The sequence below is a fragment of the Staurois parvus genome, unplaced genomic scaffold (assembly GCF_062004578.1).
Source record: "Staurois parvus isolate SC_StPar_1 unplaced genomic scaffold, SC_StPar_1.0 ptg000232l, whole genome shotgun sequence".
Taxonomy (NCBI): Eukaryota; Metazoa; Chordata; class Amphibia; order Anura; family Ranidae; genus Staurois; species Staurois parvus.
Window position 1 is genome coordinate 7,546,344 of NW_028318028.1, and position 27,587 is coordinate 7,573,930.

Consider the following 27,587-nt stretch of genomic DNA (forward strand, 5'->3'; position numbering starts at 1 on the left):
AATGTCAGAATAGTACAGATATCCCCCAAATGACCCCTTTTTGCAAAGTAGACAGTCTGACGTACTTCATAAGAGGCATGGCGAGTTTTTTGAAATTGTATTTTTTTTGTCATAATTTTTCGGAAAATGAAAAAATTAAAAAAATTAGTTTCACTATTTTTTTTTTACATATTGTCACCAGTGCAGTACAGCATCATCATATAATTGGCGTGGCGGTGATCAGGGACACTGACTGGTGAAAGTATGAAAAAAAAATTATATATTTTTTTTTAATTTTTTTATTATTTTTATTAAATTTTTTTTATTTATTTAAGATTTGTTTTTCATATTTCACTATGACCAAAGTAGTACAATGTTACCATAGTAACATTGTACTACTTTGGGGAAGTGATCAGTATTTTTTTTTTTTACACAATTTGCTTATAGCAAAGAATTACTTTGCTATAAGTAAGCATTTACCTGAATGACATTGATTCATTCAGGGTTTTTTTGTTTTTTTTGTGCTTAGCTGTGATTTGGCCACAGCTAATCACATGACATGTGCATGTTATTAGCTGTGACCATTCACAGCTAGGCAGTAGTATACAATGGATGGCATGAATGAAGCCATCCATTGTATACAACTGTCATGTGACCTGCTGTGATTGGTCACAGCAGGTCACATGGTACCGGCAACGGGGCTGATACTCAGATCTGTCATCGGCCGTGTCCTAGGTACACGGCCGGTGACAGATTGTGCCGCTGTGCCGCTCTGCAGGAGCGCAATCTGCGCATGTGCGGGAGGACGTCCACCCGGAACGCTGATGACATTTGCCGCCTGCCATTCGGCCATAGGGCGGGCGGCAAATGGTTAAAATATTATAATTGTGCATTCATGCAAAAATAGATAATGAAGGCACGAAACCCATTAAAATACAATACTGCCATACATACTACAAGTTTTCTTGTGGACTCACTATCACCACTAGAAACTGATGTACCTTTCGCAATTAATGTTGCTGTATGTGCAGTCAAGGTTGTCACTCCAGGTGCTGTGGGAATTCTTTTTTCATGTTCTAAAGATTTTTTTGTGTCATTTCCTAAAGTCATTGTTGCAATTCTTGTAGATGCTGCAACTACACTTTCAGTAGGTTTTGCTATCTTTACAGTATATGATGATGACATACTTTGTTTAGATGTTTCTCTTGTGGGTATCATTGTTTTTGTAGAAGCAGATATTGAGTCCATTGAAGAAGGGCTTTCAGAAGTCAATATAGGTGTTGCTGTGGCAGAGTCTGAAGATGATAATGTGCTTTGTTTATATGTTTCTGATGTCCCTAATGTCAATATTGGTGTTGCACTTGTTGAGTCCTTTGAAGAAAGGAGTGTAGATGTTAAAATTGTTTTTGCTGTAAAAGTATTTACTGGTTCCATTGAAGAAACATATGTTGATATAAGTTTTGAAATAGAAGATGAAGTTGAGTCTGTTGAAGAAACATGTGTAGACGTTAATATTGGTGATGTCATAGAAGTAGATGTTGATTCAGTCGAAGAAACATACGTTGATATCGGTATTGTTGTAGAAGTAGATGTTGAATCCAATGAAGAAACATGTGTAGATGTTAATATTGGTTTTGCTGTAGAAGTAGATATTAAATCTGTTGAAGAAACATGTGTAGATGATATTGGTGTTCCTGTAAATGAAGGTGTCGCTTCAGTTGACGAATTGTGTGTTAATACCGGCGTTGCTGTAGAAGTAGATACTGCATCTGTTAAAGAAATATGTGTTGATATTTGTGCTGATGTAGAAGAAGCTGTTGATTCCATTAAAGAAACATTTTGTGTTATTGGGGTTGTTGTTAAAGTTGATGATGAGTCCTTTGAAATAACATGTGTGGATGTTAATATCGGTGTTGCTGTAGGAGTAGATGTTAAATCTATAGAAGAAACATGTGTAGATAATGAGTCTGTTGAAGAAACATGTGTAGATGTTGATACTGGCATTGCTGTAGTAGACGATATTGATTCTGTTAAAGAATCATATGGTGATATTGGTGTTGTTGTTAAAATAGACGTTGAGGCCATTGAAGAAACATACATAGGTGTTGATATCAGCGTTGCTGCAGCAGATTCTACAGATGGTAACCTGCTTTCTTTAGTTGCTTCTGATTCCCCTACTGTTGATGTTGGTGTTGTAGATATTGAGACCATTGAAGAAACCAGCTTAGATGTTAAAATTGGTGTTGCTGTAGAAGTATGTATTGGTTCCTTTGAAGAAGCATATGTTAATATATGTGTTGCAATAGAACTAGATGCTGAGTCCATTGAAGAAACATGTGTAGAAGTTAATATTGGTGTTGCTGTAGAGGTAAAAATAGGTGTTGGTTCAGTTGAAGAAGCATATGTTGGTATTGGTGTAGCTGTAGCAGTAGATGTTATGTCTACTGAAGAGACATGTGTAGATGTTAGTATTGGTGTTTCTGCAGAAGTAAATGTTGGTTCCAATGAAGAAACATATGTTGATTTCAGTTTTACTATAGAGGTGGATGCTGGTTCCATTGAAGAAAAATCTGTTGATATCATTGCTGCTGTAGATGTAAATATTGAGTCTGTTGAAGGAACATGTGTAGATGTTAATGTTTGTGTTGCAATAGAATCAGATGTTAAATCCACTGAAGAAATATGTGTAGAAGCTACTGATGTTGCTGTAGAGGTAGATATTGGTTTCATCGAAGAAACATCTGTTGAAATCAGTGTCGCTGTAGAAGTAGATATTGAGTCTGCTGTTGAAACATATGTAGATGCCAATAGCGGTGTTGTTGTAGAGGTAGATGTTAAATTTCTTAAAGAAACATATCTAGATGTTATTGGTGTTACTGTAGAAGTGGATGTTGGTTCTGATGATGAAACATGTGGTGATATCGGTGTTGCTGTAGAAGTAGATGTTGAGTCTGTTGAAAGAAGATATGTAGTTGTTAATAACGGTATTACTGCAGAAGTAGATGTTAAATCCATTGAAGAAATCTGTGTAGATGATATTGGTTTTGCTGCAGAAGTAGGTGAGGATTTAGTCAAAGAAACATATGTTGATATTGGTGTTCCTGCAAAAGTAGATGTTGAATCTGTTGAAGGAAAATGTGTAGATGTTAATATTGGTATTTCTGCAGAAGTAGATGTTAAATCTGTTGAAGAAACATGTGTAGATGATATTGGTGATGTTGTTGAAGAAGTAGATGATGGTTTAATTGAAGAAACATGTGTTGATATCAATGTTGCTGTAGAAGTAGATGTTGAGTCTATTGATGAAACATAAGTAGATGTGGATGTCGGTGTCGGTGTTGCTGTAGAGGCAGATGTTGATTTCATTGCAAAAATATAGGAAGGAGATGTTGTGTCCATTGAAGAAATATGTGCAGAAGTTAATATCGATGTTGCTAAAGTAGATTCTGCAGATGGGAACATGCTTTGTGTTTCTGATGTCTCTGATGTTGCTGATATTGGTGTTATAGATGTTGAGTCCAGTGAAGAAACATGTGTAGATGCTGAAATCCGTGTTGCTGTAGAAAAAGACATTGGTTCTATTGAAGAAACATATGCTGAAATGGGTATTTCTGTAGAAGTGGATTTTTGTTCTGTTGAAGAAAAACCTGTGGATATCAATGTTGAAATAGTTGTTGAGTCTGTTGAAGGAATATGGGTAGATGTCAATACCGGTTTTGCCGTAGAGATAGGTGAGGATTCAATCAAAGAAACATATGTTGATATTGGTGGTGTTGCCAAAGAAGATGTTGAGTCAGTTGAAGGAACATTTGTAGCAGTTATTATCAGTGTTGCTGCAGACGTAGATGTTGAGACTGTTGAAGGAACATGTGTAGATGTTAATATCGGTATTGCTGCAGAAGTAGATGTTAAATCCGTTGAAGGAACATGTGTAGATGCTAATGGTATTGTAGAAGTGGGTGAGAATTCAGTTAAAGAAACATTTGTTGATGTTGGTGTTGTTGCAAAAGTAGATGTTGAGTCTGTTAAAGGAACATTTGTAGATGTTAATATCAGTGTTGCTGCAGACGTAGATGTTGAGTCTGTTGAAGGGACATGTGTAGATGTTGATATCGGTAATTTTGCAGAAGTAGAAGTTAAATCTGTTGAAGAAGCATGTGTAGATGATATTGGCATTGCTGTAGAATCAGATGTTAAATCAGTTGAAGAAACATGTGTAGATACTATTAGTGTTGCTGGAGAAGTAGATGTTGAGTCTGTTGAAGGGACATGCGTAGATGTTAATATCGGTATTGCTGCAGAAATAGATGTTAAATCTGTTGAAGAAACATGTGTAGATGATGCTGGTGTTGCTGTAGAAGTGGGTGCAAATTCAGTCAAAGAATCATATGCTGATATTGGTGTTTTTGCAGAAGTAAATGTTGAGTCTGTTGAAGGAACACTTGAAGAAGTTAATATTGGTGTTGCCACAGAAGTAGATGTTAAATCCGTTAAAGAAACATGTGTAGATGATATAGGTGTTGCTGAGGAAGTAGATGATGGTTTAATTGAAGAAACATGTGTTGATATCAATGGTGCTGTAGAAGTAGACGTTGAGTCTGTTGATGAAACATATGGTGATATTGGTGTTGTTGTTAAAGTAGATTTTGAGTCTCTTGAAGAAACATGTGTAGATGTTGATATCAGTGTTGTTGTAGGAGGAGTTGTTGTGTCCATTGAAGAAACATGTGCAGCAGTTAATATCGATGTTGCTAAAGTAGATTCTGCAGATGGCAACGTGCTTTGTGTTTCTGATGTCTCTGATGTTGCTGATATTGGTGTTATAGATGTTGAGTCCAGTGCAGAAACATGTGTAGATGCTGAAATCAGTGTTGCTGTAGAAGAAGACATTGGTTCTATTGAAGAAACATATGCTGAAATTGGTATTTCTGTAGAAGTCGATGTTTGTTCTGTTGAAGAAAAACCTGTGGATATCAATGTTGCTGTTGAAATAAATGTTGAGTCTGTTGAAGGAATATGGGAAGATGTCAATATTGGTTTTACCATAGAGGTAGGTGAGGATTCAGTCAAAGAAACATATGCTGATATTGGTGTTGTTGCCAAAGAAGATTTTGAGTCAGTTGAAGTGACATTTGTAGCTGTTGAGACTGTTGAAGGAACATTTGTAGATGTTAATATTGGTATTGCTGCAGAAGTAGATGTGAAATCCGTTGAACAAACATGTGTAGATAATAATGGTATTGCCTTAGAAGTGGGTGAGAATTCAGTTAAAGAAACATCTGTTGATGTTGGTGTTGTTGCAAAAGTAGATGTTGAGTCTGTTGAAGGAACATGTGTGGATGTTAAAATAGGTATTGCTGCAGAAGTAGATGTTAAATCTGTTGAAAAATCATGTGTAGATGATATTGGCATTGCTGTAGAATTAGATGTTAAATCAGTTGAAGAAACATGTGTAGATACTATTAGTGTTGCTGGAGAAGTAGATGTTGAGTCTGTTGAAGAAACATGTGTAGATGATGCTGGTGTTGCTGTAGAAGTGGGTGAGAATTCAGTCAAAGAATCATATGTTGATATTGGTGTTTTTGCAGAAGTAGATGATGAGTATGTTGAAGGAACATTTGTAGATGTTAATATTGGTGCTGCTGCAGAAGTAGATGTTAAATCCATTAAAGAAACATGTGTAGATGACATTGGTGTTGCTGAAGAAGTAGATGGTTTAATTGAAGAAACATGTGTTGATATTAGTGGTGCTGTAGAAGTAGACATTGAGTCTGTTGATGAAACATATGTAGATGTTGACATCGGTGTTGCTGTAGAGGCAGATGTTGATTCCATTGATGAAACATATGGTGATATTCTTGTTGTTGGTAAAGTAGATTTTGAGTCTGTTGAAGAAACATGTGTAGATGTTGATATCAGTGTTGTTGTAAGAGGAGTTGTTATGTCTATTGAAGGAACATGTGTAGAAGTTAATATCGATGTTGCTAAAGTAAATTCTGCAGATGGCAACCTGCTTTGTGTTTCTGATGTCTCTGATGCTGCTGATATTGGTGTTATAGATGTTGAGTTCAGTGAAGAAACATGTGTAGATGCTGAAATCAGTGCTGCTGGAGAAGTAGACATTGGTTCTATTGAAGAAACATATGCTGAAATTGGTATTTCTGTAGAAGTGGATGTTTGTTCTGTTGAAGAAAAGTCTGTGGATATCAGTGTTGCTGTTGAAATAGATGTTGTGTCTGTTGAAGGAATATGGGTAGATGTTAATATTGGTTTTGCTGTAGAGGTAGGTGAGGATTCAGTCAATGAAACATATGTTGATATTGGTGTAGTTGCCAAAGAAGATTTTGAGTCAGTTGAAGGAACATTTGTAGCTGTTATCAGTGTTGCTGCAGACGTAGCTGTTGAGACTGTTGAAGGAACATTTGTAGATGTTAATATCCGTATTGCTGCAGAAGTAGATGTTAAATCTGTTGAAAAATCATTTATAGATGATATTGGCATTGCTGTAGTATTAGATGTTAAATCAGTTGAAGAAACATGTGTAGATAATATTTGTGTTGCTGTAGAAGTAGATGTTGAGTCTGTTGAAGGGACATGTGTAGATGTTAATATTGGTATTGCTGCAGAAGTAGAAGTTAAATCTGTTGAAGAAGCATGTGTAGATGATATTGGCGTTGCTGTAGAATCAGATGTTAAATCAGTTGAAGAAACATGTGTAGATACTATCGGTGTTGCTGTAGAAGTAGATGTTGAGTCTGTTGAAGGAAGATGTGTAGTTGTTAATAACGGTATTGCTGCAGAAGTAGATGTTAAATCCATTGAAGAAATCTGTGTAGATGATATTGGTTTTGTTGTAGAAGTAGGTGAGGATTTAGTCAAAGAAACATATGTTGATATTGGTGTTCCTGCAAACGTAGATGTTAAATCAGTTGAAGAAACATGCGTAGATGATATTGGTATTGTTAAAGAAGTAGATGATGGTTTAATTGAAGAAACATGTGTTGATATCAATGTTGCTGTAGAAGTATATGTTGAGTCTATTGATGAAACATAAGTAGATGTTGATGTCGGTGTCGGTGTTGCTGTAGAGGCAGATGTTGATTTCATTGAAAAAATATAGGAAGGAGATGTTGTGTCTATTGAAGAAATATGTGTAGAAGTTAATATCGATGTTGCTAAAGTAGATTCTGCAGATGGTAACATGCTTTGTGTTTCTGATGTCTCTGACGTTGCTGATATTGGTGTTATAGATGTTGAGTCCAGTGAAGAAACATGTGTAGATGCTGAAATCAGTGCTGCTGGAGAAGAAGACATTGGTTCTATTGAAGAAACATGTGCTGAAATTGGTATTTCTGTAGAAGTGGATGTTTGTCCTGTTGGAGAAAAACCTGTGGATATCAATGTTGCTGTTGAAATAGTTGTTGAGTCTGTTGAAGGAATATGGGTAGATGTAAATACCGGTTTTGTCGTAGAGGTAGGTGAGGATTCAATCAAAGAAACATATGTTGATATTGGTGTTGTTGCCAAAGAAGATGTTGAGTCAGTTGAAGGAACATTTGTAGCAGTTATTATCAGTGTTGCTGCAGACGTAGATGTTGAGACTGTTGAAGGAACATGTGTAGATGTTAATATCGGTATTGCTGCAGAAGTAGATGTTAAATCCGTTGAAGGAACATGTGTAGATGCTAATGGTATTGTAGAAGTGGGTGAGAATTCAGTGAAAGAAAGATTTGTTGATGTTGGTGTTGTTGCAAAAGTAGATGTTGAGTCTGTTAAAGGAACATTTGTAGATGTTAATATAAGTGTTGCTGCAGACGTAGATATTGAGTCTGTTGAAGGGATATGTGTAGATGTTGATATCGGTAATTTTGCAGAAGTAGATGTTAAATCTGTTGAAGCATGTGTAGATGATATTGGCATTGCTGTAGAATCAGATGTTAAATCAGTGGAAGAAACATGTGTAGATACTATTAGTGTTGCTGCAGACGTAGATGTTGAGTCTGTTGAAGGGACATTTGTAGATGTTAATATCAGTGTTGCTGCAGACGTAGATGTTGAATCTGTTGAAGGAACATGTGTAGATGTTGATATCGGTAATTTTGCAGAAGTAGATGTTAAATCTGTTGAAGCATGTGTAGATGATATTGGCATTGCTGTAGAATCAGATGTTAAATCAGTTGAAGAAACATGTGTAGATACTATCAGTGTTGCTGGAGAAGTAGATGTTGAGTCTGTTGAAGGAACATGCGTAGATGTTAAAATCGGTATTGCTGCAGAAGTAGATGTTAAATCCATTGAAGAAACATGTGTAGATGATAATGGTATTGCCATAGAAGTGGGTGAGAAATCAACATTTGTTGATGTTGGTATTGTTGCAAAAGTAGATGTTGAGTCTGTTGAAGGAACATTTGTAGATGTTAATATCGGTATTGCTGCAGAAGTAGAAGTTAAATCTGTTGAAGAAGCATGTGTAGATGATACTGGTATTGCTGTAGAATCAGATGTTAAATCAGTTGAAGAAACATGTGTAGATACTATTATTGTTGCTGGAGAAGTAGATGTTGAGTCTGTTAAAGGAACATTTGTAGATGTTAATACCAGTGTTGCTGCAGACGAAGATGTTGAGTCTGTTGAAGGGACATGTGTAGATGTTGATATCGGTAATTTTGCAGAAGTAGATGTTAAATCTGTTGAAGCATGTGTAGATGATATTGGCATTGCTGTAGAATCAGATGTTAAATCAGTTGAAGAAACATGTGTAGATACTATCAGTGTTGCTGGAGAAGTAGATGTTGAGTCTGTTGAAGGAACATGCGTAGATGTTAAAATCGGTATTGCTGCAGAAGTAGATGTTAAATCCATTGAAGAAACATGTGTAGATGATAATGGTATTGCCATAGAAGTGGGTGAGAAATCAACATTTGTTGATGTTGGTATTGTTGCAAAAGTAGATGTTGAGTCTGTTGAAGGAACATTTGTAGATGTTAATATCGGTATTGCTGCAGAAGTAGAAGTTAAATCTGTTGAAGAAGCATGTGTAGATGATACTGGTATTGCTGTAGAATCAGATGTTAAATCAGTTGAAGAAACATGTGTAGATACTATTATTGTTGCTGGAGAAGTAGATGTTGAGTCTGTTAAAGGAACATTTGTAGATGTTAATATCAGTGTTGCTGCAGACGAAGATGTTGAGTCTGTTGAAGGGACATGTGTAGATGTTGATATCGGTAATTTTGCAGAAGTAGATGTTAAATCTGTTGAAGAAGCATGTGTAGATGATATTGGCATTGCTGTAGAATCAGATGTTAAATCAGTTGAAGAAACATGTGTAGATACTATCAGTGTTGCTGGAGAAGTAGATGTTGAGTCTGTTGAAGGAACATGCGTAGATGTTAAAATCGGTATTGCTCCAGAAGTAGATGTTAAATCCATTGAAGAAACATGTGTAGATGATAATGGTATTGCCATAGAAGTGGGTGAGAAATCAACATTTGTTGATGTTGGTATTGTTGCAAAAGTAGATGTTGAGTCTGTTGAAGGAACATTTGTAGATGTTAATATCGGTATTGCTGCAGAAGTAGAAGTTAAATCTGTTGAAGATACATGTGTAGATGATACTGGTATTGCTGTAGAATCAGATGTTAAATCAGTTGAAGAAACATGTGTAGATACTATTATTGTTGCTGGAGAAGTAGATGTTGAGTCTGTTGAAGGGACATGCGTAGATGTTAATATCGGTATTGCTGCAGAAGTAGATGTTAAATCTGTTGAATAAACATGTGTAGATGATGCTGGTGTTGCTGTAGAAGTGGGTGAGAATTCGGTCAAAGAATCATGTGTTGATATTGGTGTTTTTGCAGAAGTATATGTTGAGTCTGTTGAAGGAACATTTGTAGATGTTAATATCGGTGTTACTGCAGAAGTAGATTTTAAATCCGTTAAAGTAACATGTGTAGATGATATTGGTGTTGCTGAAGAAGTAGATGATGGTTTAATTGAAGAAATATGTGTTGATATCAATGGTGCTGTAGAAGTAGATGTTGAATCTGTTGATGAAACATATGTAGATGTTGACATCGATGTTACTGTAGAGTCAGATGTTGGTTCCGTTGATGAAACATATGGTGATATTGGTGTTGTTGTTAAAGTAGATTTTGAGTCTGTTGAAGAAACATGTGTAGATGTTGATATCAGTGTTGTTGTAGGAGGAGTTGTTGTGTCCATTGAAGAAACATGTGTAGAAGTTAATATCGATGTTGCTAAAGTAGATTCTGCAGATGGTAACATGCTTTGTGTTTCTGATGTCTCTGACGTTGCTGATATTGGTGTTATAGATGTTGAGTCCAGTGCAGAAACAGATGCTGGGTCTATTGAAGAAACAAGTGCAGATGTTGATGTTTCTGTAGAATTAGTTGTCAACATTGGTGTTGTTTTATAAGTAGATTTTGATTCCAGTGAAGAAACATATGTCGATGGCCTTGTTGCTGTAGAATTAGCTGTAGAGTCCATTAAAGATGCTGATGTTACTGTAGAAGTAGATGTTGAGTCTGTTGAAGAAACAAGCTTAGATGTTGATATTGATGTCGCTGTAGAAGTAGATGTTATGTCCATTGATGAAACTTGTGTAGATGGTGATATCAGTGTTGCTGTAGATGTATATTTTGACTCTGTTGAAGAAACATATGTAGATGTTATTATTGGTGTTTGTGTAGAAACAGATGTTGATTCTGTTGAAGGAACGTATGTTAATATTGGTGTTGCTGTAGAAGTAGATATTAAATCCTTTGTAGACACTTGTATATATGTTGGTGTTGGTGCTGCTGTTGAAATAGATGCTGGTTCTACTGGAAACATATATGTTGAAGGCAGTGAATTTGTAGTAGAAGATATTGGTATAATTGTAGAGGTTAAGTCCACAGCCGAAACGTGTGTAGATGTTGATACCGGTGTTGCTGTAGAAGTAGGTACTAATTGCGCTGAAGAAACATATGTTGACATTTGTGTTGTAGTGGTAGATGTTGAATCCATTAAAGAAACATATGTAGAAGATGTTGGTGTTGCTGTAGAAGTAGGTGTTGGTTCAGTTGAAGAAACATGCGTTGATATTGATGTTGCTTTAGAAGTAGATGTTGAGTCTGTTGAAGGAACATGTGTAGATATTAAAATCGGTATTGCTGCAGAAGTAGATGTTAAATCCATTGAAGAAACATGTGTAGATGATAATGGTATTGCCATAGAAGTGGGTGAGAAATCAACATTTGTTGATGTTGGTATTGTTGCAAAAGTAGATGTTGAGTCTGTTGAAGGAACATTTGTAGATGTTAATATCGGTATTGCTGCAGAAGTAGAAGTTAAATCTGTTGAAGAAGCATGTGTAGATGATACTGGTATTGCTGTAGAATCAGATGTTAAATCAGTTGAAGAAACATGTGTAGATACTATCAGTGCTGCTGGAGAAGTAGATGTTGAGTCTGTTGAAGGAACATGCGTAGATGTTAAAATCGGTATTGCTGCAGAAGTAGATGTTAAATCCATTGAAGAAACATGTGTAGATGATAATGGTATTGCCATAGAAGTGGGTGAGAAATCAACATTTGTTGATGTTGGTATTGTTGCAAAAGTAGATGTTGAGTTAGTTGAAGGAACATTTGTAGATGTTAATATCGGTATTGCTGCAGAAGTAGAAGTTAAATCTGTTGAAGAAGCATGTGTAGATGATACTGGTATTGCTGTAGAATCAGATGTTAAATCAGTTGAAGAAACATTTGTAGATACTATTATTGTTGCTGGAGAAGTAGATGTTGTGTCTGTTAAAGGAACATTTGTAGATGTTAATATCAGTGTTGCTGCAGACGTAGATGTTGAGTCTGTTGAAGGGACATGTGTAGATGTTAATATCGGTATTGCTGCAGAAGTAGAAATTAAATCTGTTGAAGAAGTATGTGTAGATGATATTGGCATTGCTGTAGAATCAGATGTTAAATCAGTTGAAGAAACATGTGTAGATACTATTAGTGTTGCTGGAGAAGTAGATGTTGAGTCTGTTGAAGGAACATGCGTAGATGTTAAAATCGGTATTGCTGCAGAAGTAGATGTTAAATCCATTGAAGAAACATGTGTAGATGATAATGGTATTGCCATAGAAGTGGGTGAGAAATCAGCATTTGTAGATGTTGGTGTTGTTGCAAAAGTAGATGTTGAGTCTGTTGAAGGAACATTTGTAGATGTTAATATCGGTGTTGCTGCAGATGTAGATGTTGAGACTGTTGAAGGAACATTTGTAGATGTTAATATCGGTATTGCTGCAGAAGTAGATGTTAAATCTGTTGAAAAATCATGTGTAGATGATATTGGCTTTTCTGTAGAATTACATGTTAAATCAGTTGAAGAAACATGTGTAGATACTTCTAGTGTTGCTGTAGAAGTAGATGTTGAGTCTGTTGAAGGGACATGTGCAGATGTTAATATCGGTATTGCTGCAGAAGTAGAAGTTAAATCTGTTGAAGAAGCATGTGTAGATGATATTGGCATTGCTGTAGAATCAGATGTTAAATCAGTTGAAGAAACATGTGTAGATACTATCAGTGTTGCTGGAGAAATAGATGTTGAGTCTGTTGAAGGAACATGCGTAGATGTTAAAATCGGTATTTCTTCAAAAGTAGATGTTAAATCCATTGAAGAAACATGTGTAGATGATAATGGTATTGCCATAGAAGTGGGTGAGAAATCAACATTTGTTGATGTTGGTATTGTTGCAAAAGTAGATGTTGAGTCTGTTGAAGGAACATTTGTAGATGTTAATATCGGTATTGCTGCAGAAGTAGAAGTTAAATCTGTTGAAAATGCATGTGTAGATGATACTGGTATTGCTGTAGAATCAGATGTTAAATCAGTTGAAGAAACATGTGTAGATACTATTATTGTTGCTGGAGAAGTAGATGTTGAGTCTGTTGAAGGGACATGCGTAGATGTTAATATCGGTATTGCTGCAGAAGTAGATGTTAAATCTGTTGAATAAACATGTGTAGATGATGCTGGTGTTGCTGTAGAAGTGGGTGAGAATTCGGTCAAAGAATCATGTGTTGATATTGGTGTTTTTGCAGAAGTATATGTTGAGTCTGTTGAAGGAACATTTGTAGATGTTAATATCGGTGTTACTGCAGAAGTAGATTTTAAATCCGTTAAAGTAGCATGTGTAGATGATATTGGTGTTGCTGAAGAAGTAGATGATGGTTTAATTGAAGAAATATGTGTTGATATCAATGGTGCTGTAGAAGTAGATGTTGAATCTGTTGATGAAACATATGTAGATGTTGACATCGATGTTACTGTAGAGTCAGATGTTGGTTCCGTTGATGAAACATATGGTGATATTGGTGTTGTTGTTAAAGTAGATTTTGAGTCTGTTGAAGAAACATGTGTAGATGTTGATATCAGTGTTGTTGTAGGAGGAGTTGTTGTGTCCATTGAAGAAACATGTGTAGAAGTTAATATCGATGTTGCTAAAGTAGATTCTGCAGATGGTAACATGCTTTGTGTTTCTGATGTCTCTGACGTTGCTGATATTGGTGTTATAGATGTTGAGTCCAGTGCAGAAACAGATGCTGGGTCTATTGAAGAAACAAGTGCAGATGTTGATGTTTCTGTAGAATTAGTTGTCAACATTGGTGTTGTTTTATAAGTAGATTTTGATTCCAGTGAAGAAACATATGTCGATGGCCTTGTTGCTGTAGAGTCCATTAAAGATGCTGATGTTACTGTAGAAGTAGATGTTGAGTCTGTTGAAGAAACAAGCTTAGATGTTGATATTGATGTCGCTGTAGAAGTAGATGTTATGTCCATTGATGAAACTTGTGTAGATGGTGATATCAGTGTTGCTGTAGATGTATATTTTGACTCTGTTGAAGAAACATATGTAGATGTTATTATTGGTGTTTGTGTAGAAACAGATGTTGATTCTGTTGAAGGAACGTATGTTAATATTGGTGTTGCTGTAGAAGTAGATATTAAATCCTTTGTAGACACTTGTATATATGTTGGTGTTGGTGCTGCTGTTGAAATAGATGCTGGTTCTACTGGAAACATATATGTTGAAGGCAGTGAATTTGTAGTAGAAGATATTGGTATAATTGTAGAGGTTAAGTCCACAGCCGAAACGTGTGTAGATGTTGATACCGGTGTTGCTGTAGAAGTAGGTACTAATTGCGCTGAAGAAACATATGTTGACATTTGTGTTGTAGTGGTAGATGTTGAATCCATTAAAGAAACATATGTAGAAGATGTTGGTGTTGCTGTAGAAGTAGGTGTTGGTTCAGTTGAAGAAACATGCGTTGATATTGATGTTGCTTTAGAAGTAGATGTTGAGTCTGTTGAAGGAACATGTGTAGATGTTGATATCAGTGTTGCTGTGGAAGTAGATGTTGAGTCTGTTGATGTAAAGGTAGAAGAAACAAGCATAGATATTGATATAGGTGTTACTATGGAAGTAGATGTTGGTTTGGTTGAGGAAACAAATGCTAATTTTGGATTTTCTGTAGAAGTAGATGTTAAGTCTGTTGAAGACACATGTGTAGATGTTAATATTGTTGCTGTAGAAATGGATGCTGGGTCCATTGAAGAAGCATGTGTAGATGTTAATAATGGTGTTGTTGTAGAAGTAGATTCTGGGTCCATTGAAGAAGCAAGTATAGATGTTGATGTTGCTGTGGAATTAGGTATTGGGTTGGTTGAAGAAAGAAGCATAGATGTTGAAATGGGTGTTTCTTTAAAGGTAGATGTTAAATCTGTTAAAGAAACTTTTGTAGATGTTGATATCGGTGTTGCTTTAGAAGTTGTTGTTGGTTTAGTTGAAGACATATGTGTAGATGGTGATATCAGTGTTTTTGTAGAAGTAGATGTTGAATCCTCTGGCGATACATATGTTGATATTGGTGTTGTTGTAGACATAGTTGTTGAATCCATGGAAGAGGCATGTGTAGATGTTGATATTGGTGTTGATGTAAAAGTTGATGCTGAGTCCTTTGAAGAAACAAATGCAGCTGTTGGTATTGGTGTTGCTGTAGAAATAGCTATTAATTTGGCAGAAATAGATGTTGAGTCTATTGAAGACACATATGTAGATGTTGATATCCGTGTTGCTGTAGACGTAGATGTTAATTCCATTGAAGGAACATATGTTGATATTGGTGTTTTGGATGCAGAGGTTGAATCCATTGAAGAAACATGGGTAGAAATTGATATTGGTATTGGTGTTGGTGTAGAAATTGATGTAGAAATTGATTGGTCAGTTGAAGAAATAAGCGCAGATGTTGATATTGGTTTTGCTGATTGAATAGGCTTTAAACCTGGAACTAGAGGAGGCTGCTTATTCTGTAAACCTTTGGCAGATCTCTGCAGTCTCTTTCCTATTCTTTTAGTTACATCATTTGTCTGCAAAGAAGAGGAAGTAGATGATGAAGATACATTTTGAAGCTGAACATTTGAATTTAGAGATGTGATATGTGTTCCTTTGGGTCTTGTTAGTGTGAAGACAGACGGTTTGCTTCTTGCTGATGTATGAAGCACAGTTTCCCACGAGGGTGTTACTGTTATTTCGACTGTAATATAAAAACAAATGAGTTTGGGTTATTGAGGCAAAATAATTTTAGTGAAAAAAATACGGTTATTCAATAAGGCAGCAAAACAAACTGGTGTAATACAGAATAGGTCCATCCAAAACTCTTATGATATTTTTTAATTGAGGAAGGATTGGAACATCATTTACATTGCTTTCTGGGTCTTCATTGTTAAGGTTTCCTCTCACCTACTGTCATGAAGACAACGGTTTCACCAACCAGTAAAGAAAGACACAGATAGCAATAAAAAGCTGACAACGGTTCTAGCCTTCTCCTATTTTACAAATACATATATATTTCTGTCTGTATTGCTGTTGCAGATTGTCACCATGACAGTAAGTGAGGGTAGCAGTAAAACCTGACAGTGGTTTTAATCCAAACACATAGCAGATAGCAGTAAAACCTAACAGTGGTTCTAATCCAACACACACTCTACCTAAAATATAAAATAAAATGTAGAAGGACCTACACTTTAGTTGATTAAAGCCAAATTTAGATTTCAGTTCACCACTGACAGATCACTAAAAAATAAAGACTCTTTGGCTTATATGAGCTACTGTGTATGTAATAGATATAAATTCATGTATGAGTGTGTTGTGTTTTGCATTTAGGCAGCAAACAAAATCACTCTGCTCTAACACCTAATGACAATTTTTCTTTGTTATCAATTTCGTAAATTAAGTTTATCAGTAAAATCTAGAAATAAAACCGTAAACTTAAAACTAAACTCCAAAAATTGGCAAATTTAATATAAACGTACAAACAAACCTATACCATAAAAGTATTAGTTGTTATGGATTAGGATCTGGTTTAGAAAAATGTAGGATTAGGGCCAGTCTTTTGCTGTTTACCATTTGGTGAAGGGGTGAACTAAATGGGGTGCTTGGCCACTCACAGAGCCAAACGTCTGCATTCAGTAGGATGTCAAGAACTTAGCAGCAGCATTACTACTACTACTACCACAAAATGTGACAGCTTCCCACTCAGGTCTCCTGGTATGGATTCCCAGCCAGCATCTGAATGTAAACAAATGTCAAGTTAAGCTGCCAAGTGGGGCACATGTCGTTCGTGGGAAGTCTCAACCAGGAGTGAATTGAAATGAAGGGTTGGCTTTTTTGTTTTAGGCAGGTCAGTGGGCAGCATTCATTGTGAATGACAATGGATATACATCACTGGATGGTGTGATTGACAATGGATTACATTGAGGGATTTAATTCCCAGTAATTGCCAAATGTGCCAGTATGTTTTGTTACTTTTCAAATATTTTTGTGAATGAATAAGGGTGGGTACTATGTACTCCTTGTTTATTCACAGGAGGGGGGGGGGTTCCTGAAAAAGCACCTCACACTTGCTGCCTTGCCCCTTTCCTGGGTAGCCATGCTGCATGCTCTTATAAGTCTCTGGTGTGGATTTTGGTGGGACACCATATTTTTTTCTTGTTTTTTTTTGCAATGGGATACCCTTTAAAACTCATACTGGTTTGGTTTTTTTTTGGGGGGGGACTAAATTGTTTTGTTTTTTTTTGCACAGGCTCCCACTTAAAATTCATACCAGACCCAGGGTCTAGGATCTCATGTGTATTTTATGGGGGAACCCCAAATCATTTTTAATTTGAGATTCACCAAATTAATGGCATTTACCGGCAGTTTAAATAGTATTTTTTCTTTGTAACCTAATTTTGCTGTTTTTGTACATTGTACACACATGCACAAGTGCTCAGCTTTGTGAGCAGGTTTAGGGCATCCTCCAAATATGGTATTTAAAGGAATTCAGTATTTTTCATGTTTAATTTTATACATTATTAAAAGAGCTGCACCCAGTAATTAAAATGTTGCATTGTACATTCTCCATGCCCATGTTTGAAAATCCCTTGCCTATTATCCTAGGAAATGACAATTACTGTTCTTAACATTCAGTTCCTATTGACTTAAGTTGGGTTCAGATTTGGCACCCAAACTTCTATGTTTGTTGAACCCTGCTCGAACTAGAGAGCAGAGATTTTAAAAATGCTTTACATTGAACAATAAAAATTCAAAAAACTATTGGATATTATATCTGGGGATGCCCTGACCCTCCCTGTGAAGTGGCGTGCTTGTACTATGTAAGCAACATACTAAAGCAAAACTGACATTTACAAAAGGAAAATGTGTTTAAATTGCCAGCAAAATGACAGCTCCCATCATTTTGTTTTGACTGGGAATCCCTTCATTTAGAAAAAAGAGTGTGGGGGCTACCCTATAAGCCTGTGATCTGGTATGAATTTTCCCAGACAAATTCTATTCAAGACCATTTGGCTCTGAGTTTGCATGTTCTCCCTGTGCCTGTGTGGGTTTCCTCCGGGTACTCCCACACTACAAAGACTTGCTGGTAGGTTAATTGGACCCTGTCTAAATTGGTCCTAGTATGTGTATGTATGAATGTGAGTTAGGGACCTTAGATTGTATGCTCTTTGAGGGTTAGGGGCTGATGTGAATGTACAACATATATCTAAAGCGCTGCGTAAATTGATGGCGCTATATAAGTACCTGTAATAAATAAATAAATAAATAAATAAATAAAATAAGTAAATATATTTAGCATTGATATGGCTTTCAAGGGGGAACCATGCACAAAAAAAAGAAGAAAAAAAAGTGTGAAATCCCCCCAAAAATTCACACCAGACCCTTTTGCTAGCATGCAGCCTGGCAGACCGAAAAAGGTGGTAGATGAGTGTGTACCCACCTTGTATCTTGCCAGGGAAGCCCTCCGGAAAGCACCTTGTCCCATCCCCATGTTGATGAGAACAAGGGCCTCTTTCCCACAACCCTGAACGGTGGTAGTGGGAGTCTGCAGATGGCTTATTGTAGCCTGGAAGCCCATTTTAAAAATAAGGCGCACCCAGACACTGCCCCCCCCCCGCCATGTGACTAAGTAAGGGGTGCATACTCCTTTTTATTCACAAAAAAGAAAAAGTAAACAGAGAAACACAGTCCTTCATTTAAAAAAAAGTCCCATAAAAAAGGTCACATCATTCAGGATGCCCCTGCAGAAAGAAAAAAAACAGATGACCTTAACATGATAAACTGTCATCGATAATATAAGGGAGTGGGAGGAGATAGTGGTGACATAATTGCCCCAATATGGGCATGTTGTTTACCAAATACGGCTATGTTGCCATATTTATTCAGTGTTGTCAGCTCCTATCCCTTCCCCTTTGCTTACATGGTCAGGGATTCCCAGCCATGTAAGTGAATGGGCCAGGTGATATCAGTGGTTGCTATGGACAAGCATCAAGTGTTGACAGTGCAAGCTGTCATATTTTGTCCATGCTAAATGCCCTCAATCTTCAGCTTTCTGACAAATATCTGAACAGCAAATTGTCAGTTTGATCTTATATACAGGCCGAAAACTCTGCTCATTCTTAGTTATGGTTAATGCATTAAATATCAACAATCATTTCCAAAACCATTTGTTAGACATTAAACCTTAGACCTTAAAACAAAAACGCATAAAAAAAGCAACAAAAATGCAATACATGCTTTTCTGCAGTGTTCCCATATAAGTCTATAGAACCAAAAACGCAACATTTTGCATTAATATACAATCAAGAAGCAAGTGCTTCTCAAAAGAGATAAAAGCAGCTTGCATAAGAAAAAAAACCTCTAGATTCTTTGAACCATATATATAAAAAATAAATAATAAAACATATATAAAAAAAACATAAAAATAAAATAAATTAAAATGTAAAGTGACAAGTGATAAATCAAAGCACTATAAATGAGCGCAATAAAGTGATAATGGTGCGTTGTCTTAAAGTAGACGAATTGCAATGATGTAAAAGCACATTCTAAACGTATAGCAGTCCAAATAATATTGGAAAAAACTTTTCTTATAGGTGCATTGACCATCCAGTGTATGGGGATACTGGTTACTCTCACTGGAATTACATAAATAAGGTGCTTGTGACTTCCGTGGTTAAGAAAAGAGGTGTGCTTGCACTCACCAGACGCACAATATAATTGCGCATGTATATGACACTCAGAAGGGCACTAGTGATCATCTAGGAACCGGTAAGGATGAGGCACTTCACAGGTAGTTTGTACACCCTGGAACGGACTCCAAACCTCTCCGTGCGACCCTCACAGCAAACTGGGACAACTCCTTGGTTTCACTTACACCCAGCTTCAAATCAGGTCAGCACCAATGGATATCCACCTTTAAGTAGCTCCATGAATAAGCCACCAAACAGAAGAGCTTATATGGTGTAGTAGGTTTTATTGAGCCAATGGTGTAAATATAGTAAAGCAGCTTAATTCAGCAGAACGAAGAAAATTATATTCATGAATGGCAAAGATGGCCACCAGCCTAACATGTGGAATTGGCAGCGAGTGACATCAGCGTGGCAAGCCCCTTCTGACGCGTTTCGTGCAACAGCACGTTGCCAAAGGGAACATTTTGCATAAAAAAAGGCCCTGAACCTTACCAAAGAACGCACCATGTGAAAACTCGTAGATGTAAACTTGTCCCATAGGAAATCATGTTAAATGGACTCTATTGTGTTTCTGCAAAATGCTACAGAAAACGCTTAGGTGAGAACCTAGGGTAACAGTGAGTGATATTAATATTTAAAAAAAAAAATGGGTGTCACTATATCACGTACCTGGGGATGGAGGCCAATGGAGAGAGGGCTTCCCTTGCGGCTAAGTTCCGGACTCCCCTGAGAGTGGGACAGCGGAAGTCTGGCCCAAAGTTGCACAGGTCGCCTGTAGGAGTGCTGGTTGGTGGTCAACTCAGAAGCACAGCTGGTGCACGGAGATAGGTCTGCAGACAGGAGGCACCTGTGCGTGGTATGCAAGCCCTTCCGGGATTTGGATGTTTACTGGGTAGTCGGTTCAAGCCAAGATCAGGTACCAGGAGGGAATCAGAGCAGTCGTAATCAGATGGGAAAGCCGAGGTCATTCACAGAGGAGCGAGAGAGAAAGAGAGAGAGAGAGTATCCGTAAGCCAAGCCAAGGTCAGATCAGGAGTAAATCAGAGTAGACAGGTCCAGGAGCAAGCCGAGCCGGTAACAGGAAACCATAAGTCAGAATCGCAGGAACAGGGCACGGGCAGCTAGAGATCATTCAGCAACTAGAGGAAGTGATGAGCCTCCTTATAAAGACAGTCTGGCACCAGACTGAGGCTGATGTATACTTCTTCAGCCATGTAGAGTTCTGGCAGAAGTGCCAGATCTTCCAGAACTCTTGCCATGGACAGGACCCTGACACATTACTATTCTAATAGGTCTCTCTAAGTTGCAAGACTACTCACTTTTTATTTGACTGTTTCATGGACTCATCCTCAGTCCTAAGTTTTCTATTACTTTCGGCTTTTTAGATTTGGATAGAGTGGTGAAGGGTTAGAACCTGATGTGTGTTTTTAATTGCTGTCTGTGTCCCCATTAGTAAGATTCATTAATTCCAATTCTCCTGATCAAGAGTGGCACCAGGAAAGAAAGTAAGGAAGTAATGAAGAAAATTTTGAGTTGTCACCAAAATAGGAATAGTGGGGAAATCTACCTATGGGAACACTGGTTCCCTTGGTACCTGTCGAAGAGGGAATTTCCCACACATTGGAATAATATCCTCTCACTTCCTGTTGGGTCTACAGCACAGAAAGGGAAGGGAAAGCTCCCTGAAAAGAAACATATGGCATTACAAAAAAAGAAAAAATGAAATCGGTTTTAACCCTCCCCTTCTCTAACCAAAATGAAAAGCAAAAAATGATATTGTCTTTAGATATCCAGTACTTTAAGGAGATTCACCTTCACTTATTTCATTGTAACAGTAAGAAATGAGAAGCATGGAGGTACTTGGGATGAGGAAGAGATCAATGAAAGACAGATGCAGGGCTGAAGACAGATGTGGGATCTGCAAGGTTGGAAGAGGGAAGAAAGATGTGAAGCTCTGCAGGGCTGGGAGAGGGGTGACAGGTGTGATGGTCTGCAGGGGCACAGAGGGGGCAATGTGTGCAGGGGACTGGGGTGTGGGATTTGTGCAGAGGAGAGCAGTGTGTATAGGGGCAATGTTTGCAGAGGAAAAGGGGGGCAGTATGCAGAGGGTGCACAGTGTGTAGGGAAGGACAGTGTGCAGGAGAAAGGGAGACTGTGTTTATAGTTGATAAATTGAATTTGGGCTAAATCTCAGGTTTTTTCATTGTTTCTATTCAGAATCTATGTTGTATTAAGCCACGTCCAATATTCATTTTAATGAAACCACGCCCGAAAGGACAGTGGGGTGGGAGGCAACAAAATGCACCTTTGCCTGTGTAGACAAAAATCCTTGCACTGTCCCTGCCTCTAGCAACCAGTCAGTGAACATTAGTGATCTGCTGTAACCTCTAGCAACCAATCAGTAAGCATTATTGATGTGCTGTAACCTCTAACAACCAATCATTGAACAATAATGATCTGCTGTAATCTCTAGCAACCAATCCGTGAAGAATAATGATGTACTGTAACCTCTAGCAACCAATCAGTGAGCCGTAATGATGTGCTGTAACCTCTAGCAGCCAATCAGTGAGCGATATTGATAAGCAGTAACCTTTAACAACCAATGGGTGAGCAGTGATGATGTGCAGTAATGTCTAGCAACCAATGGGTGAGCGGTAATGATGTGCAGTAACGTCTAGCAACTGGTCAATGAGCGGTAAGGATATGCTGTAATCTTTAGCAACCAGGCAGTGAGCCTGGACCAATTTAGTGAGTGTGAATAGCCCTTACTGACACCAATGACCATGTTAGTTGTCTTTGGGGAAAACATTCTTCCCACAGACTACGAATGTATGGGGGCACTTCAGTGGCTGTCACTGTACTGGGGGCTATTTCTCAGTGACCACCAATGTAACGGCATTCCTTCCACTGACCAACAGTGTAAGGAACCCATCTTGCTTATGAATTGTAGGCTGTATAATAATTTTCAGCAGGGGTTCCCTGTGACCATAATGTTGTTTAAAGGGTTCCTCCATTATAAAAAGCCTAAGAAAGGCTGATCTAAAAAGACAGATTATCTTCATTAGAGGCTGCTTTATCAGCTCAGGTTTGGCTTGGATAAAATGAAACATAAATAGTCAGTTAAAAATTAAAATTTACCAAATTTATATCACATTAGGATTTGATTCAAGCTCCAGTTCAAATTGTATATTTTTCTAATGAATCCTTCCTGGAATGTACCTTTTAACTAATTAGCAAAATCTTACATATTTCTATTGTCATATATTAGTTTTAGAGAAGCTGAAAACAGTGACTGTGCCAACTGTACCCCCCATACACCCTGGAAGTTTTGAAGTCGAAGAAGTCATTTATTTGTTTTTTTCTTTCAAAATCCAGCAAAGGCACTCCATGTGTAAGAGGAAGTAGGATCCACTCTGTCCTCAGTATAAACGTATCACACAGCTGCCCTAGGCTTGCTCAAGAATAAAGTTGTAATAAAAATTGGGAAACGATGGGCTTATCCAATATTATTGGGACCTGTAATCTCAATTGTTGCAAGTAGTGATAGCATTAGGCGTTCACTGCGCATGTATGAATGACACCTTATTTTTCTGCAAAAAATAGTAATGTCAGCTTTATACCTTTATACAGCTTAAAATATTTAACCTTCATAATAGAATATGAAAAAGTACATTCTTGTTAGTTTAGTGGTTTAGTGGTTACAGAGCAATAGGAACACTATGGAGCATATTTATAAAGCAGTGAAAATGACTTGACATATGGCTAGACATATACTATACAATTTTCTGTCCAATTTCCTTAGATTTACCTTCAACTGTGTAGTACAAGGACCTGCCTAATTGGATACAACTGAAAGTGTTGTTTGGGCTTGACCTCCTATCATATGGTTTTTGGTAAATCTAAAGAAAATCTCAAGAAAATTGTATAATGTATGGCCAGCCTTTCTCCCAGCATCCACTGTTGGTGAATCAATCACTGCCATTTAAAACACATGCACCACGAAGATTTGCCTGCAGTGAATGGTTGATGAATGTCAGATTAATACCTTATAAATATGTCCCAACGTGTCTAACCCTAGGTTTGCACCTAAGCTTTTTCTGCAGTGTTTTGCAGAAACTCAGCACAGTCCATTTAACATGATTCCATGTTCACACCTGTGCATTTTCACCCCGTGTGTTTTCTGGAAAGGATCTGGGACTTTTTTTTAACACAAAAAGTTGCGTTTCTGGTTCTATAGACATTTTTGCTGCGTTTTTGCCGCATTTTTGATATGTTTTTATGCATTTTGCATTTTAAATCTGCCAAGCAACAAGAAAAAGCAAAAAAAAAAAGCAAAAACACATCAAAAATGCGGCAAACATGCAAGTGCAAAAATGCAAAACACAACACAAAAAGCAATGCAGAAACAGCTCAAAAGCAACCTGCATAGGTGTGAACCTAGTATTGTTACCTCTAGCTACTGAGAAAGATGATGACAGTGTTATTAAAACAGATATTTAAAGTGGAACTCCACCCAAAAAAGCTTTAAGCCTTTGTGACCCACTCCCCATTAAGGATTGGCACCTTTGGGGAGCGGGTACCCGAGTTTGATAGGTGCCCGCTCCCCCTTCCACTGCAATTGCCTAGGTCGATAAGAAGTGGAAGTTGTCCTCCCCCCCTCCTTCCCTGTAGTCTTCTGGGACACATGACAGGTCTCAAAAGATGACAGGGCCATTCATAAAGTGCAGCGCTTCTTGTGCACGTGCAGTGGGCACCCGACTGTGAAAGCCGCAAGTTGTCACTGCCGGGTGCCCACACTGAAGATGCCGGCGCCAGGGAGAGAAGAAGGCCGGTGAAACCAGCAGTGGTGAGGGCACCGCTGGACCGAGGGACAGGTAAATGTCTGTATTTTAAAAGTCATCAGCTACAGCTTTTGTAGCTGCTGGCTTCTTTTTAAAAAAAAAAAAAAAATAATAACAATAGCATTGTAATAATAATTTTATATATATATATATATATATATATATATATATATATATAAAAAATTATTATTACAATGCTATTGTTATTTTCATTTTTTGAAGATAAGCTCATGCATAATAACACAAAGTGATATGATCTGAGTCATATTCCATCCCTTTTTTTTTTTTAAAGGAGAAATTTAGGAAGTGAGGTTGAGGGATAGCCACACCCTCTCACATGACAGAGTTTAGTTGATGTATACCTTATACACAGACATCCATTGTTATTATAATCTACATTCTCTGAATCATTTCACTCTGTATACTGTGCTGAACATGACATACCCTGGACCAGCAGCGTATTTACCAAGAAACAAGGCGTTTGCCTAGGGCGGCATTTTTTAGGTGGGCGGCACCACCCACTGGCAGAATTGACACACGTGGCTGTCGGTGACTAAGGATGGGGAGCAGCTGAGACACTGGCACAGCAGTGGGGGCTGCTGAAGGCTGTCTGATTCTCATTCCCGAACCATTGTCAGAGATCAGCGTAGAAGGAAGTCATCAGGCTTTCCTGATCATGGCTCTCGGGATGGCTGGTGGACAAGTGCTGGAATCTCTCTCCACAACCCCCCCCCCCGCCCATATGGGGGGAGGGCGATTTTACTCTTGCCTAGGGAGGCACACAACCAAAATACACCACTGTCCTGGACTACCTCCATTCTGTTTACTTTGTAGTAGTTACATGTTTCACATTGGTCCATTTTGAATGCTGTGCTGTATGTTATATACTGCGCAGTGCTTATCATTACAATTCTGTTATATAGAAGTAATTAGTACCATTAAGTCATAGTGCAATGAATGGACACACAATCTGCTAGATCATATATAAATTGCTTGCTGAAAATCTCTAGTAAAATATGAAGGGCACAGAATATGGCAAGGCATCTATTCTTCCTACCTGTGCACTGAAAAAGAAGGCAGAGAGTAAAGATAATATCCCATTTAGTGCAAATCAGGTGGACGCTGATCTTATTCTGCAAGTGGAATCCATGTAAATTCTCCATTATGTGTTGGAACGACCAGAGGAACTGCTGATGTTTCCCAGTCCAGATGAACAAATAGTCAATAACTCATTAACATTCCCTTTTATATGACAGTGAAAGGCAGCTGGCTACATTGTGAGTTATACTTGCAGGGGTCATGGGGTTTTTTTTTGCCATGAAACGACTGGAATGAAGAAACTGCTCAGGGCATAGATAATCTGCATGAAACATGTCAAAACACACACACAAAAAGTATTATTTACAGTTTCACTTCAATAGTCCTTTTTTCCTTTCTTGTAACCTGTACATTAACAGGTTTGGACATTTAGCCTGTTAAATGTATGTTTATATTATACCGAAAGCTATGATTATTTGATAAGACAAATTGCAAAGTGCATGAAACGAAGATCTGACGAGGTACTATATGTTACGGATCTTGTTTTTGGGTTTATTTTTATTTGAGTTAGATGAAGAGAGATTTTGTATATATGTTATTCCTTTATATTAACCATTTAAAGACCAGGCCTATTCTGACACTTTTTGTTTACATGTTAAAAAAATCAGTATTTTTTGCTAGAAAATTACTTAGAACCCCCCAAATATTATATATTTTCGTGTTTTCAAATTCTTTATTTATGTAGACAGCACCACACTCACAAAACAGTGCAAAACATCTCCAGTATATACGTCAGTAGGAAAGGGGTAACATCCCCCGAGTACAGAGATCACAATGCAATAACCAGCTAGGAGTAATACAAAAAGTAAACAATCGACAGGCAATACAATATACTGTAGAGAAGAGTGATGACATGAGGTGCACCCCGGGGGGCAAAACTAGCTGCAACTATGAGTGTTGGGATCCGTCCATTTTTATAGACAGTGTATATAAAGGAATGAGGAACAAAATGGAGGCAGAAACAAAAAGCTGGAAAAGAGACAAAGGGGGGGAAGAGAGATGAAAGAAAAAAAAAAAAAGAAGGGGGGTTAGGGGAGGAAGGGTAAAGGATAGGTACGGGATACCGGAGAAGGAAGGGAAGTCCAGCCTCCGAGGGTAAAATAGTTCAGTCCGGAGAGGAGGAAACAAAGAGGGATTTCCCCTCATCTGAGAAAATAAACATGTTTAAGAGAAGCCAGGTCTTCGAGTAGGCCTCATGTTTATTTTGTGATGTTAGAATCAAATTTTCCATTCTATTGACCTCCTCTACCCTTGATAACCAGAGCGAGACAGAGGGATGACGGGAGTCTCTCCAATACAGGGCGACATTATATATTTTCTAAGCAGAAGCCCCAGAGAATAAAATGGCAGGTTTTCCAATTTTTTATGGCACAAGTTATTTGTGCAGTGTTTTTTTTTTTTTAAACACAATTTTTGGGGAAAAATGCATTTTAACCCTTTCTCTGCCAGGTCTGTACATTGTATGGACCTGACAGCAAGGGATTTTATACACAGCCACTGGGATTGTCTATACCACTGACAGGCAGACTGCTGCCTGTCAGGTGGAAGCAGTTGGGCGGATGTGCTGCTGCCCAATTGCTTCCACAGTGTAACGTACTTGGTGGTGGAGCCTGATGTGTGGAAGTAGGCTTCTCTTACACCCCCTGCTCAGGAGTCCTGGTAAAGTGACAGGAGTGCCTGAGCACAGAGTGGGCACGAGTGCCAGACTGGTGTTCCATTGCAGGATGCTGGAGAGCTGCACGTGGTCGGAAGATGAGCAGGCAGTGCATTGCTGTGGAGCAGGCTTTGCTTGCTGAATGGCAGGCTGGCTTTGCTGATGAGCAGGCTGTGCTGAAGGAAGACCTACGTGGCAGGTGGCACAATTTAGCTGGTTCAGATGCAGAGAGCAAGGTCAGGCAGTCCGGGCTGGCAACTGAAAAGCAGATCAAGGTACAACACGGCAGGCAGAGGAATAGTCCAGGTCAGGCCAGGGTTGGCAACGATAGGCAGATGGCTGTATAAGTAGGAGGAACAGGCAGAGACTAAAACCAAGGACAAGCCAGGGGTCTGTACAGGCAGCGTTCAGGCAAGGTCAGGGGCAGATCA

General features: G+C 38.0%; 1 protein-coding gene across 1 annotated transcript in view; it reads right to left on the reverse strand.

The window, feature by feature from the left end:
• Positions 1–25,600, reverse strand: part of LOC149460329 (uncharacterized) — a 91,852-nt gene extending 66,252 nt beyond the window's left edge. Inside the window, exons 1-2 of the mRNA XM_089679905.1 lie at positions 25,462–25,600; positions 981–15,575 (exon numbers count right to left, since the gene is read on the reverse strand). Coding sequence (XP_089536031.1) covers positions 981–15,575; positions 25,462–25,567 — 14,701 coding nt within the window. The 5' untranslated portion in view covers positions 25,568–25,600. The remainder of the gene's footprint in view (positions 1–980; positions 15,576–25,461) is intronic.
• Between the last annotated feature and the right edge of the window lie 1,987 nt (positions 25,601–27,587).